A 15549-nucleotide genomic window follows, 5' to 3' on the forward strand; every position below is an offset into this window, starting at 1 on the left:
GAGGCATACTTATATGAAGTTACGTCAAAAATGTTTATTGCTTCAATGGACACAGAAAAACATAACCTACATCATCCCCAATTCTTGTAACTCTGTCGACAATATTAATCGATTAACATTGGATTTAATATTGTGGATTAAAATTAGACTCACGAACATTTTTTTACCTAAAATCATTTTTGCCATTTTTCCATGAGCGGTGCAAATTGTATTATCGTTATTAAATGATTAACGAACTATATCACATCACATCATGTTGTATTTTAAGCTTACTTGATATCCTGTAAATGTCAAATAGTTTTCAGCAGCTTTTAGGTAAATTTTTAATAGTTTATCGTTTAAGTTTTGAATCTTTCTTCGGGATATATAAATAAATATACGAGGTTTGAGCGTTTTATTGCTCTGTTTTGAAGGAGCAGGAACGAATACGACCTAGATACGAACGAATGCAGTTGAAGACGGAATTTTCTGATTGTGGTCATGATGTCGCTGGTTGATTGAGTTTCTGATTTTCACCACTGAATGTGACATGTTCTCTAATAGACAGTGATGACGTTAATTGGGTTTGATGGAAATTTTTCGAGACGGACAGTAGATGTTTTAAAATATATTTGTTTAGTTATTACATTATTTTCGTAAGTTTTATATTTGTTACATATTTAATTTGGCATAATTGTGGTTTAGTTACCACTTTTAGCTAGGAACATTGTGAAATAAAATAAAGAAATAATAATTACAACTTTTTTAATTAAAAAAAAAACCGACCTCGGAATTACATCTATTTGCCAAGTTTTATTGTAATCTGTTACCGGAAAGTATATTCATCCCCTAGTTTGCCACTCTTAGAGGTTAGAACATTTTCTTAAAATTTAAACGGAACCAATACTAATAATAAAAATTGCCACGGAAGTTAGATACTAAACACTAGTCCGAGAATGACCCAATTATTGTACGAAATGTTGAAGGATTTGATATTTCTTACGATACCCTTGTTTAAATGTCGCTATAAATAAACGTATAGAATAGTGACAAATATATTCTGAGCAAATTCATTTCAATAAAAGTTCGTGACGTGTAAATAATTGATACAGAGTTCTAAGAAGTTCGTCTAACGCCTAGATAGTTGATAGAGTTTCATTAGATTTGTGTAGCAGCGATTTAATCATACTTTGACATGCACCTTGGCAACATGTTGGTAGGGCGTGCCGGGTAACGCAGTTAGCGTAACAAATTTTAACATGAACGTAGCTCAGAGTGAGATTTTGAGATTTCATTAGCAAAACGTGTCAATTTTGTGGTGAATTTTATTTAAAAATAGACAGAGGAGAATAAATAGCAGCAGAGCTCCATGTGAAAGAAATTGTCCAGTGAAGTATCTACTGTCATTTTAACTATTTTTGCCGCCAAGCTGAGCATCACTACGTTTCGGTTTATGTCTCAGCGTGACAGGCGTAGTGTCAGTGCTCCTCAGATATTTGCCGTTTAAAGCTTTGTTTGGCACGGTAGCTGTTACATATTGCGCTTACCAAGAGGCGCACGACGTGTTCGATCCATCGCTTGTTATAATAAAATAATGTTTTACATTTGTACAACACCTCTACAAATAACGTATCAACGTAAGCAACAAACTAGCTTAGGAAATGAAACTATTTTTCCGGATTTAAAACGCGTATATTTGTTTTTTCAAACAAACTAACGTTTCGTCAACCGTGACCATGGGACCTGTAAAGGGCCCGAAAAGTTGGTTTGTTGGAAAAAACAAATATTCTCGATGTAAATCCGGAAAAATAGTTTATTTTTCCACGTGTAAGAACCGCGAAGAACTCGGTAATAAACTAGCTGTTCTTGACAGCCGTCTTCACAAAGTCACAAATTAATTTAAGAGCCTGTACAACCTCAGATGGCTTTGATTGATTCCGCATAACAGTGAAAGTGTTGAATCAATAACTTTGGAAAAAATATATACTAAAATGGAGGATATACACTGATTACTATATGGTGTGGAAACACGATACGTAAAAATTTTTCACGATAGAAAAAAACACAAACTTAACTCGAAAATTTACAAGAAAACCGCCGTATTGAATAGGTACTTTACATATACCAATAACTTTTCTTTTATATCAACTGAACTAAATAGAATACTTATTGTATACAGTACACACTTTTCAAATAGCTTTAATTTCGTCTGTAAAAAATTAATTCCTAAATAAAGCCAATGGCCCGATTTAGTATGGAAAAAATTCGTATTCGAGTTGAGATAGTGTCGACTATTAAGGGGCAATGTATACGCGTCTATAATAATATTCCGGATGACAATTTTCAAATTAGCCATTCATCAGGTTGAACACTATAGTCAAACAAAAACTCTATATTAAATGTACGCTTACATACAACGTTTGTGTACTTGGATGACAAAAATCCGTTGTAGTGACACATTTAGCTGTTGCAAATAGTACCTAATTATGACGAAATTGAAATAAACATTGTAAATGATAAAAGTGTTTGTTGATTTTGTGATTGGTGTTTGGTTTGGTTTGTTGAGTTTGGTGATTGATGTTTGTGTAGGAGTAGACCCCTAGTGTTTATTGCTCATTCTTCTCAGGGGAATTTAGCCTTACGAATGAACAGTAGAGTTTAATCAATATGACTATTTAAAGACTATATCACTTTGACTTTAAATAGTGATTAGAGGATCCACTAATAACGTAGCGCACGTTTTCAAACTGGATTGGAACGATTAAAAAACATTTTTTTTTGGAACTAAGAAATCAATACACAAAAGAATCTTGAGGATACGTAAATAAACACATAAATATAAATATTAGATAACATCAAGTTGCTCTGATCCAAAAGTAACAAAAGCACATGTGTTATGAAAATCGGAAACAACAACGGTACCACAAACACCCAGACCTGGAGTCAATGTACAAAAGTTAGTTCCGGCCTGTAATCGAACCCGGGACCTCAGAGATGGCGACACCATGAAAACCGGTGAGCAAGTCACTCGACCACGGAAGTCCTCAAATGTTAGTGAACTTTTTGTGGGGAATATTCGGGCACCTAAATGGAGTATGATCAAATGTTGTCTCTGTACAGAAGAACTAAACTTACGCAACCCAGCCAGTTTTGCCAGTCAACCCGTGACCATGGAGCGTGCAACCGTTCCGAAATATCGGGAAAATAAAAAGAAATCATACCGTGGTAAGAAACCTGATATTAGTGATAATCATTTAGTGAGTAACCACGAAAATCTTAAAATCTATATATGCTTACGCATCCCATCACGCCATATTGGTCCAATTTCATTGGCCATCAATGACGTAAAGAGAAGTAGTTTTGATCCCACTCACCCTAAAACTTTTCCGTCATATTCCAAGAATCGTCGCAGAGTGTCAACCTTGGTATTTGCTTTGTGAGGCACAGGTTTTTTCTTCCAGTACTCCATTTCAGTGTACTTGTCTACTGGTAGCTCTTCCTCTTTGGAGAGTTCAATACCTTGGGACTCCAGGTACTCCTGAAAACGGAAAATAATAAAGTTTTTAGTATAAGTATACGTATAAACGGAGAAAAAAATTGCCGTAGGTACTTAGGGCACATCATGCGGAGTGAAAAATACTCCTGCAACTCATAAAGTAAGAAAAAATACAGACACGTAGAAAACGTGGCCGTAGCGAAAAAACACAGCTCCAAATTTTGCAGAGTATTATGATATAGTATGATGATAGCCAACCTCTGATAGAAGATGGCATTTCAAGAAGAAGAAGTGTATAAATACGGTACCTACCTATCAGTATCTGCGTTGGGTACTAGTGTTGCCCAAAATCAGCCTTGGTCTATTGTAGTAAGATCAAAACCAAGACGACCCTGCGAGATTTGGGCATATATAAGATTGAGTTTGCGAGACTGCTCCATCTTATAGTTTTTTTTACATTTTTGTTGTTTTGTTTTTTTATGTACAGTCAACGGCAGGTCAACCTATTGAAAAATTCTTTATTCAATTGATATTGAATTCTATGAGTACTCGAGGAATATGGAAATACGCCATAAAAATGCAAGATGGTTGGCGTTAGTGTTGCGGGGCACATTTTGACGCTGTCTTGTTCTCCTTTCCATGCAAATATTATTTTTAAACGAAAATTTAAAAGAATCGTTATTTTTACGATACCGGTCATCGTAAAGCAAACATTACAATAACCTGCGGAATCTGTATTTTTGCACATCTGAATAGCAATAGTGACGCAATACAAAACCAAGACCGGATTAGTCTCATCTTGGTCTTTCATTTGGGCAACACTAGTAGTACCCTACAGGAGTATGTTCTGCCTATTTTTAACCAACTTCAAAAAAGGAGAAGTTCTCGATTCGACTGTATGTTTTTTTTTTGTATGTATGTTACGCGATAACCCCGGTATTTGTGAACCGATTTTCATGATTCTTTTTTTGTTGGAAAGAGGGTACCTCCATAGTGGTTCCATTTAATTTTGAAGAAAATCATCTTCCTCCATGAGTGGCTGTTCACGCATGAAGATTCATTTTTATAAATTGCACCTAAATTTTATTATAACGAGCAATTATTTTAATGGTTTATTTTGGTATTCTCCAATTCAAGGCGTTTTTCTCTCTCAAAATACTTAGTTGTGAGAACCGATTTTTATTATCTCCAGTGTCAAGTTACGTATAGTGGTGAACTAAGGGATGTATCCGGGTTTGCGAATTTGGAATTAATTGATTCAATCACTAACGATCGACGTTGCCCCACCAAAATTACCATGGAAATTAAATGCATATATTTTATCTCGAGTTCTTGGGTTTTCGCGATTGTTACACATAGGAAATGAAACTGTTCCCTTTACAGGTCCAGGTTACAACCGTGACCATGGGACCTGTAAAGGGCTCGAAACGTTGTTTTGTTTGAAAAACAAATGTACGCGATTTACATCCGAAAAAATAGTTTAATTTCCTATATATTTTATCTCGTTTAATCAGTAATCTATTCTTGAAATTAATTGCACATAATATTAGTAGATTACACCATCGACGTGCCATCAATTCGCCATTGATGAGCAGAATTGAAATGAAGAAATTGCTATATCAGTTGAGTAGTTACCTCGATATGACTAAGTACTGACACGCCTGCTCTGACTTTCAGCAGAATACCAAACGTACAAAATCCTTTCAGTATGCTCTATCGACATACAACTTGGGGCCTTGTATTGCAGAATACTACTATTTTTAACTAAGCATACAGCGACGAAAGAAGGATGGCGTCATTTCGTGTATTTTGTGACCCAGTGTTCTTGGCGACGTACATTAAGGAGACTTGTGATTCATTATCAAAACAGCAAAAAAGCTAATTGAGTTCAGATTGTAGAAGCTGGGGTTATAAAGTTCTTATAGGCTATGTTTATAACATTGTCCTGTATTTCGCTACAGATGTTTGCTCGTAGTAGCAGAAAACAACAAGTTTTGAGTTTGTTCACAAAAATAATAAAGATCTTCCCGAATATTCTCAAATCTGCCAAACTCTGCCACATTTAATATAACTTATCATGTTCTGCAGTAATGAAAATGAATAAAAATTAAATGTGCCCAAATGGCAGAAATTTGTCACAAATGGACATACTGTTCTCAATATCAATGTGACATTGATAAGGCAAGAGGTCTCTTGTCAAAACGTTCCTTTGCGACTTTCATTATCTCTCATTTAAATATTGTATATATATTTTTGGTCACATTGTGTTTTATTTTTTGTTTGATGCCATTACTGTTTAATTGATTATTTCATTAGGTGTTTTAGTTTTATGTGTGTAATATAAAATAACCACTTCAGTGTAATATAAAATAACCACAATAACTTCAGTAGTAACATTCAATCATGCTTAAAATGAAACGTACGTACAAGAACGTTACTGAGGATCGTATTCCAGAACTCTACTCAATGCTCAAGTCAGGACTTGAGTATGATTTCAAGCAGTGGAAATCATACTCAAGTCCGTGCCATTAGGGTCGTATTTCCAGTGCTATAAATCATACTCAAGTCCTGACTTGAGCATTGAGTAGAGTTCTGGAATACGACTCATTATCTTTAGTCGAATTAATTAATTGCCTTGTGTTCTTGCATCTATTCCAAATTACAATTTTTTTATTCTCGACTTTTAAATATATACAAAAATATATTGATAACTAGGCATAAACTAAAGCACAAAATTATACTAGCAAAGTCCATGAACGACTCTTCGTCATTATTGGGGCAGCTTTCGCCATCCTTCTTTTATCCAAAGCACCATCTAAGCATCTCCTTACTTCTTTTCTTACTTAAAAAGTTTTTGACGTATGAAGAGGGGTGCTTTGATTTTCATTTGCTCTGCTCATTGCTGTATTTGTTATTTGTTATTATGCTTAATTTAAAATAATAGTATTCTGCTATACTGCGTTATTGCATAAAGGCAACCATGTTACCTTACAAAAAAAAAACTAATAAAAACTACTGTAAAAATGTTAGATAATAAAGTATAAATATTAAGTATAATTTTAATAGCAGTATAGATCCTTGTGAAAGAGTTCCTCCAGGGAAGTACTGCCACCTTTCCTATTTCTGCCGCCATGCAGGTGCTGGTGAAATTACAGGCACATGGGACTTGTCAACTTATATCTCAGGTTGACAGGCGCAGTGGCACTGTTCCCTTAGTCTGAGGGAGATACGGACAGGCGTGTCGCTTACCACCAGGCCCACGACTTGTAAGTTCCGTCACTTGGTATCATAAAAAAAAAATCTGCCCTACTTGTCACAACTAACGCATTTGCATTTCAGTAATTTTCGAGAAATTGGCAAGTAATGTTTTTTTAACTAGTATAAAAAGGGCATTACGCCGAATTTGCTTAACAATAAAACTGAAACTAAATAAGATATTAAAAAACCGATTAGAGGGGGCTATAGATCTTTTCGCTGATCCCAGATATGTTAATAACTCAATTCCGCTAAAAATGTCGATTACGTGAATTAAGATAAGAAAGGCAGAAATATAGTCCTCCACTACACCAAACAATGAGTGAGATAACGCAGAAATATTTTTTAAACGGGCGCATTTATTCGACAGGCACTCCATCGCGCTCACGACGTCGTGCGGCTGACGCGCTGAGACCGTCATGGCAAAGTACGCTATATTCGTTTAGCTTTTATGTTTTAACTTAAATGAGTGTCCCGGGCGCGCGGGTGAGGCTGGGGGTCTACTCTCGACCTCCGTTCGACATCCGTCCTAAACAATTACTGTCAATAAGTAATACTTGACCAAATGAAAAGACGCGTGATGCGAATGAAGCTTCATACTGGATACTTGTCTTTTAATTTTGTCGGATATTACTTATTTGACAGTAATTGTTTCGGACGGATGTCGGACGGAGATCGAGAGTAGACCCCCTGGCTTGTCTTTGGTATCGCGCAACGCGACAACCGCGCGGTTTTATTATTCAGAGGAATTTAAATGTTGTTGCCTAGTAAATATACTTCAGAAATGTGAAAGCATGTTAGCTGGGCGGTCGCCGCGCCACGTCCGCGCGAAAACTTTCGAGTCGTGCAACTGGGCGCTTCAGTAAGCACTCAGTTACACGAGTATTACTTAATTGATAGTGTCAAGTAAGTAAGACAAATGTCAAGTATGAAGATTCACTCGCATCACGCGTATTTTAATTTGGTCGATTACTTATTTAACAGTTTTAGACGGATGTCGGATGGAGAACGAGAGTACAGGACCTAGTTTCGCTTTTGCTTTAAATATTATATTTAACAACTGATCATGGTTATGCGTTTGCGTTGGCTGAATCATGATATCACTTAACTTAGTGACGTCAATTTGTGGTTTTGATAGTACATTTTTAATTATACACAGAGTGATCGTTTAATAATCCACCGTATTAACATTGTTGCATAAGTAAGCAGTTTTTTTAATTGTTATATTTTAAAATACTGCTTTCTTATACGAATGTCTCATTGAGACAGCATGAGAGCACATCATCATGATTGATGCGTCACAAATCTGTGCCAACATACCATACTTTTGATTAATAAAAAAAACCGACCTCAAAAGTTTGCATCTATTTGCCAGGTTGTTTTGAAATCGGTTAACGGAAAGCGGGTGAAATCCAATAAACTGGATTCATCCCCTAATTTGCCAGCCTTAGAGGCGGAATATTTTCTTCAACTTTGAACGGGGCCATTACTGAGCCCTTTACCAAGAAAAAAGAATCATCAAAATCGGTTCACAAAAATCGGAGTAATCGCGTAACATATGCACATAAAAATACAGTCGAATTGAGAACGTCCTCTTTTTTTCAAGTCAGTTAAAAATATCCAGCATACATAATAAGATATTCGAACATCTGGACTATAGTATATAACAGCTCATGCTATTTTACATTGCGAGTGAAATTTCCTTACAATTACATTGATGGATACTATAAAAGTTATTACTATTTATTAATTTCACACTGTATTGCCAAACAAATGTACAGTACTTTCATGTATACATATAATTAGACAGGTCGACCATAAGCCTCCGTGGCGCAATTGGCTAGCGCGTTCGGCTGTTAACCGAAAGGTTGGTGGTTCGAGCCCACCCGGGGGCGAATCTTATGTACTTTCCCAAAAACTATGAATTATGTATCTTTGGAATTGTTGTACTAATGTTCTTCTACAATTTGGTCCCTGCTGTTTTGCTACTATATGCGATGATTAATGATGCACAAACACAAATGAAAATCCATCTTCTTAATTTTTTATGCCTGTGTTTAAAAAAATTAAGTAATGAAATAAAGATTTATACACGAAAATAACATCCGGAACTACGAAACAATTATATACTTTAGTATAATTTAAAGTAATATTGTAGAATGAATGTGGGTTACACTACTCTTGAGCTAATAGCCTCAATTAAAAAATATTCTTAATGACACTTTGTATGAAGTACGTGTAATATCATAAAAGTTACAGAGTCCCAAATAGTTCAGAGCAACATTGCATGCAGGCCTCACATTGCTATGTGCCGGCGAGCAGGCGCCCTCAATATGCGCCATTACCGCGTGGCTAACGTGACAATAACATTGTGAACGTGGTGAAAATACGTACTAAACTTAAGTGTGTTGCACTGATCTAAAGCCTTCGTCCCGCATCTGCTCCCCTCGTCTTCAACTACGCTTCCACAGTCAGCGAGGTAAGTTTGTCAGACTGCATTACTAGTAACCTCCAAACGATTGTGTGTAAATGGGTCTCCGGCACTCATGTTCGAAGGAAATAATAAAAGTGAATATATTTACGTCTCTTTTACACGATAGTTTAAACTATTGTTGTTTTATGTTTTCTGCAGTTCCATTTATGTAGTAATATAAATATGTACGTCGAGTACTTATTAGGTTCAATTAGATACCTACCTATAGTTGTGAACTCTGACATCTTCTAAAACAACCTTGCATTGTTACGTTTTTATTACAAGAATTTCTAGTTATACGACTTTAGCTGTACACATGTACAAGCTATAAGTTTTTTAACATATTATGTTTTGCTGCAAAATACAGAAACAAACAAATACAGCCTAAATTTAAAGGATGAGGTAAAACATAAGTCGAAAAAAATACAAAAACAGCGTTCCCGACAAGATAATGAAAGCTTAGCACCGTACATAACTGTACTTAACGAGCAACCTTTTCTCTGTAAAATCCATTGCCGGCTATGCGTTTAGATAGTTAAATTTTGACACAGAAACAGAAGTAATGGAACGCATTATTTAACAAAATAACAATTAAGTAAAGGTTGTTAAGAAATAGTAGAAGTACCTACCATACTATATAGTTTCAGCTCATTCAAACGGTGACCAGCCGAGCGTACACACGAATCGCGCGCGTCAAAATAAAAAGAAACAAAACAAAATGGCATCTATTAGTTTGGATAGTCCTGTAGTGCAAATTTACATTGTGTATTCGGCCATCCTGGCTATGAAAGTGTTGGCAATGGCAATGCTTACGGCTGCGACAAGGATTCGGAAAGGAATCTTCGCGAACCCAGAGGATGCAAAGACCAAGCCAGGAAGTAAAGTGAAGTTCGATGATCCTGACGTGGAGCGAATCAGGCGATGTCATCTCAACGATCTGGAGAATGTTACTGTATTCTGGGTGCTCGGGGCACTGTACGTGACGACAGGGCCGGCGGTAGCGATGGCCTCATTACTCTTTCGTGTGTTTACCATTGGCCGTATGCTCCACACATTTGTCTATTGCATCATGCCTCTCCCGCAACCGGCCCGTGCCATCGCTTTCGGAATCCCGTATATGATCATGTTATATATGGGAGCACAAATAGTGTTACACTACATTACTGCAATTTAAAATGCTCTCGCTGTTTGATTGTGACTGTTTTTTATGACAAAAGTGTTATGATTTTGTTTTTTTTTTATGGATGTATAAGGATACCTATGTGGGGAACAAAGTTTAATAAATTGTTTTATATAAATAAAGTTAAGTAATGCTTTTATTATTCAACCCGCAACGCTATCGCAAATTTTATTCGTATAGTAACAAGACATTTAGAGATAGGCTGTAAATAATATCATTACACCTGCCGGGTAAAGGCATGTTTATGTAATACCGTAATAGGTACCTAATCAAGAATCAAGATATAAAAAGAAACGTTTGATGGAATTAAAAAAAATGGTACGATGATAAGATTGGAGCGTTCTAGTTCCAGAGGAAGGATTCGTCTCTTTCGTAAAAAATAAACTTGGAATAAAATTTTCGAAGTTACATTTTAGAGATTGGTTACAAAATAACCAATTATATACTTGGTTTTAATTGTTAGTTGTAATAGATAGGTATTCGTTTAAGAATTCAATTTTGTTGAAAAAACTAATTAATAAGTTAGGAGAAACTTAGACAATTACTTGGTACTTGGTGCAACGGGCTGGTGACAATTTGAAGGAACTTATTATATAAATTAGTGTCAATTATTCGAGATTGCTTCGAGATTACTTTGTTAACACATAGTACGATTATCAAGCGTGTTACCGAGACAGGTAATGTGCACCAGCTTTAATCGAGCGTCAGATATAATATATAATACATAATAGTACATAACTATACGATGACGCGATCACATGATCGCGTAGTCGGCCGGCCGTCCGCGGCGATATCTTGCCGGGCCATTCAGTAATAGGAACTCGGTTGGACCACACGCTTTATCGTTCCAAAAATACACCACTAGAAACTAACAACATGGTGCCTGTATCTTACGATCAGCCAATAGTGCAAACGTACTTCGTGTACTCTGGAGTGTTGGCTCTCAAAGTGCTGGTGATGGCACCTTTGACAGCGAGACAGCGATATGCAAAGAAGGTATTCGCTAACGAAGAAGACGCTCAAAAAGCTAAAGGTGTCGTCAAATTCGATGACCCCGACGTGGAGCGAGTTAGGCGCGCACATTTAAACGATTTGGAAAACATTCCCGTCTTTTGGATTTTGGGAGGACTGTATCTTACAACGGGCCCGGATCCTGAAGTTGCCACTTGGTTGTTTAGAATATATACCGCTGGTCGTATACTACATTCATTAGTGTATGCTGTAAAACCAATGCCACCGCCGTCGCGAGGTATCGCGTTCGGAGTATCCAACCTCATTACCTGGTACATGGGCTGGAAAGTCGTCTCCCATTACTTCAATGCCCTGTAAACGAGTGCGTTGTGTGTTCAATGGACTGTAGTATTGATTTTCGGTGAAGATTACGTGTACTGTTTGTTCAAGTATTGTACGATAACGACTAAAAGATTAGGCAGGACACGATATGTTATTTTGGTTCGATAGTATTATCTGTTAATTTGTATTAAGTATACAATGTTGTTAGCAAAAATAAATTTAGTGTTTTGAATAACGCCAGTCTTCCTTTTATTTATAAATACACGTCGCTAAAAGACACAATCAAATAAAATTACACTGATTATTTTCAATGATATGGACTTCGTAGAAAATTACATTGATTTAATCAACAAGCTACCATAAAGTACTTCGTGGTAGGTAAAGAGAACCTCGAAAGTTACACGTAGTATTGGGGTACCGGTGCTTAAAGTATAAATATTATATATTTTAATTATAACTAAACCTCTTTTACTTACCTACGTCAAATAATACATCTGAAGATAAAATGTAATAAATATTAAGTACTATTTATTACGGACGACGACAATACGACATACCTACATAGCGCTGAAAGAAATTACGTATCGTTTTGTTATGTTTTCACACAATTTGTTGCGTGTGGTGGGTGATATACCTATAAAAGCGAATGAAGTTTATGACTAAAGAGTAATTGAGTGCAAAGACCATAAAGGACGTGTTTTAGTTATTAAGTCGGGCCAGGCATAGTGTTGTTAAAAAACCGTTTTTTTTTCTGAGGTGAAAAAAAAACAATGAAAAAAACATGAAAAAAAAACCGTTTTTTTCTAGAGTACGTTTTTTTCTAAAAGTATGAAAATAAAAATATGACAATATGACAATTGTATTATTTTACTACATTTCCTCTTTTGTTGTTAATATTATTCATCATAGATAAATTGCTCAAAATAAGTCGGCAACACTCATAGTGTTGTCAATTTGTTGTAAATTCCCCAAATTGTGAGGAAATTCAACTCAATTGAGCATTTTGTAGGATTGACGCTATGCGGGGTTTCTAACATTTTAGCTTTTTTGTAAATCTATCGATTGCTGTTGCTTCGCTACTTTGATGGTTACTGATAAAAACACTACTTATTTATTTATCTAACAGCGATATCAATATTTTTTCGACATCGCACATATCCCTTATATAGCAACATTTACATAGAATTACTAGCAAGCCGCTTATATATAATTATTCGGTAGGATTTGAATGAAGGAAACGAAGACACAAAAAATTTTGATGCCAATTACACTTGTGTATAACACCCGTAACAGTAGTAACACTATTAAAACCACAAATGAAGATTACATTTTTGTTATAATTATGATGGTAATTGATTTTAATAAACATGTTTTATATATATTCACACATGTATATATATTCTTAAAACAAAAGTTAATGTCTTATTTTATTTCAGTTATTCCATTTTACTTTTTCTGAAAAAAAAAACAAAATTAGAAAATAAACCAGGGCGCTGTGTTTTTTTATGTTTTTTTTTTTCAAAAATGTGAAAAAACATTTGTTTTTTTTTCAAGTTACAACACTAGGCATTTACTATATATATAACTCGGCCATCTGTGCCCGAGCCATAAACACATTTCTTGCCAATTCAAGCCACCGCCCAGCATTGCTTTATTCTAAAAGCCATTCGAGGACTTTACGGCTGCCACTCGTTTCATATTATTACTCTGTTATTTCAAAGGACCTTTGAATTTTAAGATGATTTTCATAATATTGCTTTTTGAAAACCGAATTACAAAAGTCGCTCGACATAATAATATCGACCTACTACTTTTGTTAACGTAAATTTTAAGCGAAATTGAGTTATTATTTATGTTATTTTTTTATAGTTTTTGCTATTTACTGTTCTCTTACTATGTTCATCAAAATAATAAATAAATTTGCCAATATCTCTTAAATTACCGAAATGCCTTAGTAAATGACTTAGTTACGACAATGAGGTCAGAATGGTTTATTTACTTTGCCATTTAGATGTTTTTGTGTGCTTGCCGTAGTATTTACTCGTGGATTTACAAACACATTTACATGAAAACACTACACGTAACTTATTTATTATCCGGTGATGGTGTAACAATGTTTAAAACTGACGTACTTGCTCAGTATAATTTCATGAACAGTATAACAACAGTAGTTTGTTATAATCATTAATAAAAAGATCGAACACTTAGAAAAAATTCCTTCGATCCAGCCGGATTCGAACCAACGTTTTCTAGCAAACCGTGGCAGACGCAATGCCAACTAAGCCACGGAATTTTCGTATGTGCTTATGGTCGGATCTTTGTATCTGTATTAATGATTATAGCAAACTAGTGGAGTAATTTCACAAAAAAGTAATTGAATATTATACTGGTGAAACATTCAATAAAACACTTAAGTATAACAACAGTTGTGGACGAAATTAAAACTATTTGAATTGTCAGTCCTAGTAAGTCCCAAGCCGCGTTGAACCAGTAAGACGACTATGGCCTTACGAACTTGACCTAGGGAATACATTTTCCCGGTATCACTTGATTCGTTGAAAGAATAACTTAAGTATGATTAACTTGTATGCAGGTTGTCCCTGACTGATTTCAATTGATGGTAGTAATAGAGAGCAATTTTGGTTGCCCATATAAAATGAATTTTTTGTTAGCTTGTTTTTTAAATAATGTTGGAGGCAAACGAGCAGACGTGTCATTTAGATAACCTAATCGTAGATGTACTTAATATGTATATCATTTAGGTTCAAAATCGACCTAAAGTGTAAATAAAAGACGGCGTATTAGTGTGTTTGTGTGTCACGACTATTCTCAGAAACGGCTATTGCTATGGACTGATAAAAATGTGCAGTGTTATCGTTATCGAAGGTTATAAGCCCAAAACTACAAAATAATTCAGACGCGTATGCTATTACAGAAAAACTTAAACAAAACACGGGGCATTAGAGACGAGAATGGAATGTCAGCTCGCAGGAATTTCTCTGTGTTGTTCTATCTTTGTATCAATTGGATACTGATAAACAATACCGTGTGAAGCAACATGATCATAGTTTTGCGAAAATGGCACCTAAACATTTTTTCGTTGTTTTTGACAGTTTGTTCTAAAATTTACATGTAAAATAACATCGAGTAGGTATTTAACCAGAAATAAAGACGAAATAAGGGCCATCCATACCTGGCAATACATCAGGCAAATGGGCCTTATATCACTTTTAAAAATCAACTCTCGTTTGTGCTGATATCACAAATTAGAAAGCTGAATTAGTGCAGCACCAATAACTGAACTGTATATACGTCTCCGTATATTCCAAAAATATTATGTATTTATTGTAATAAAGATAATATCTTCAACAATGGGGTATTGTACCATGCGGTGATGTGGGAAAAACAGCAAAACATCTAATTACAAAACAAACGGAATCACATTTCATCGGTAATTAAATATTAAATATATAATTTTTCAATTTTCGTTCATTATAGCAAAGCTCAAGTTAAACTGGTCGTTTTGAAGTGAAACAATTGACGACCAATTCCGGCTGGTCAATGGGAGCGAAGTTTGATTTCAGAATAATTATCAAACAAATGAAATGACATTTCATGTCTATTTCTGGTTATATACTCGATGTAAAATAAATACTTTTGCTGTAGTGCTTGTCGTCACAAATCACAAGAATTCATCATTCCTGAGGTGACAACAGCAAAAGTATTCATTATACAAGTAAAGTATTCATTATACAAGTAAATTTTAGAACAAACTATTAAAAACAACGAAAAAATGTTTAGGTGCCATTTTCGCTTTCGGTGCTTATCACCATCCAATTATAATATAGAGCATTGATTTACTCTTTTTTTAAA

The 15549-nt window shown here is 35.2% G+C and overlaps 3 protein-coding genes and 1 non-coding gene across 4 annotated transcripts in view; 3 read left to right on the forward strand and 1 right to left on the reverse strand.

Moving 5' to 3' along the window:
* Positions 1-15549, reverse strand: part of LOC113233218 (EF-hand domain-containing protein 1-like) — a 98585-nt gene that overhangs the window by 50525 nt on the left and 32511 nt on the right. Inside the window, exon 4 of the mRNA XM_026468256.1 lies at positions 3354-3517. Within this exon, the coding sequence (XP_026324041.1) occupies positions 3354-3517 (164 nt within the window). The remainder of the gene's footprint in view (positions 1-3353; positions 3518-15549) is intronic.
* Trnan-guu lies at positions 8552-8625 on the forward strand. The gene has a single exon. It is a non-coding gene; the product is annotated as a tRNA-Asn (tRNA).
* The window catches only part of LOC113233389 (pseudouridine-5'-phosphate glycosidase-like), a 216274-nt gene continuing 209782 nt past the window's right edge, over positions 9058-15549 (forward strand). The window contains exon 1 of the mRNA XM_026468510.1: positions 9058-9209. The gene's annotated coding sequence lies outside the window, so the exon portion shown is untranslated. The remainder of the gene's footprint in view (positions 9210-15549) is intronic.
* Positions 11182-11830, forward strand: LOC113233220 (microsomal glutathione S-transferase 1-like). The gene has a single exon (XM_026468258.1). It carries the CDS (start codon positions 11260-11262, stop codon positions 11710-11712), a length of 453 nt encoding a protein of 150 aa, XP_026324043.1. The 5' UTR covers positions 11182-11259; the 3' UTR covers positions 11713-11830.

The sequence above is a fragment of the Hyposmocoma kahamanoa genome, unplaced genomic scaffold (genome assembly GCF_003589595.1).
Source record: "Hyposmocoma kahamanoa isolate Upper Pololo Valley unplaced genomic scaffold, ASM358959v1 78, whole genome shotgun sequence".
NCBI classification, from domain to species: Eukaryota; Metazoa; Arthropoda; class Insecta; order Lepidoptera; family Cosmopterigidae; genus Hyposmocoma; species Hyposmocoma kahamanoa.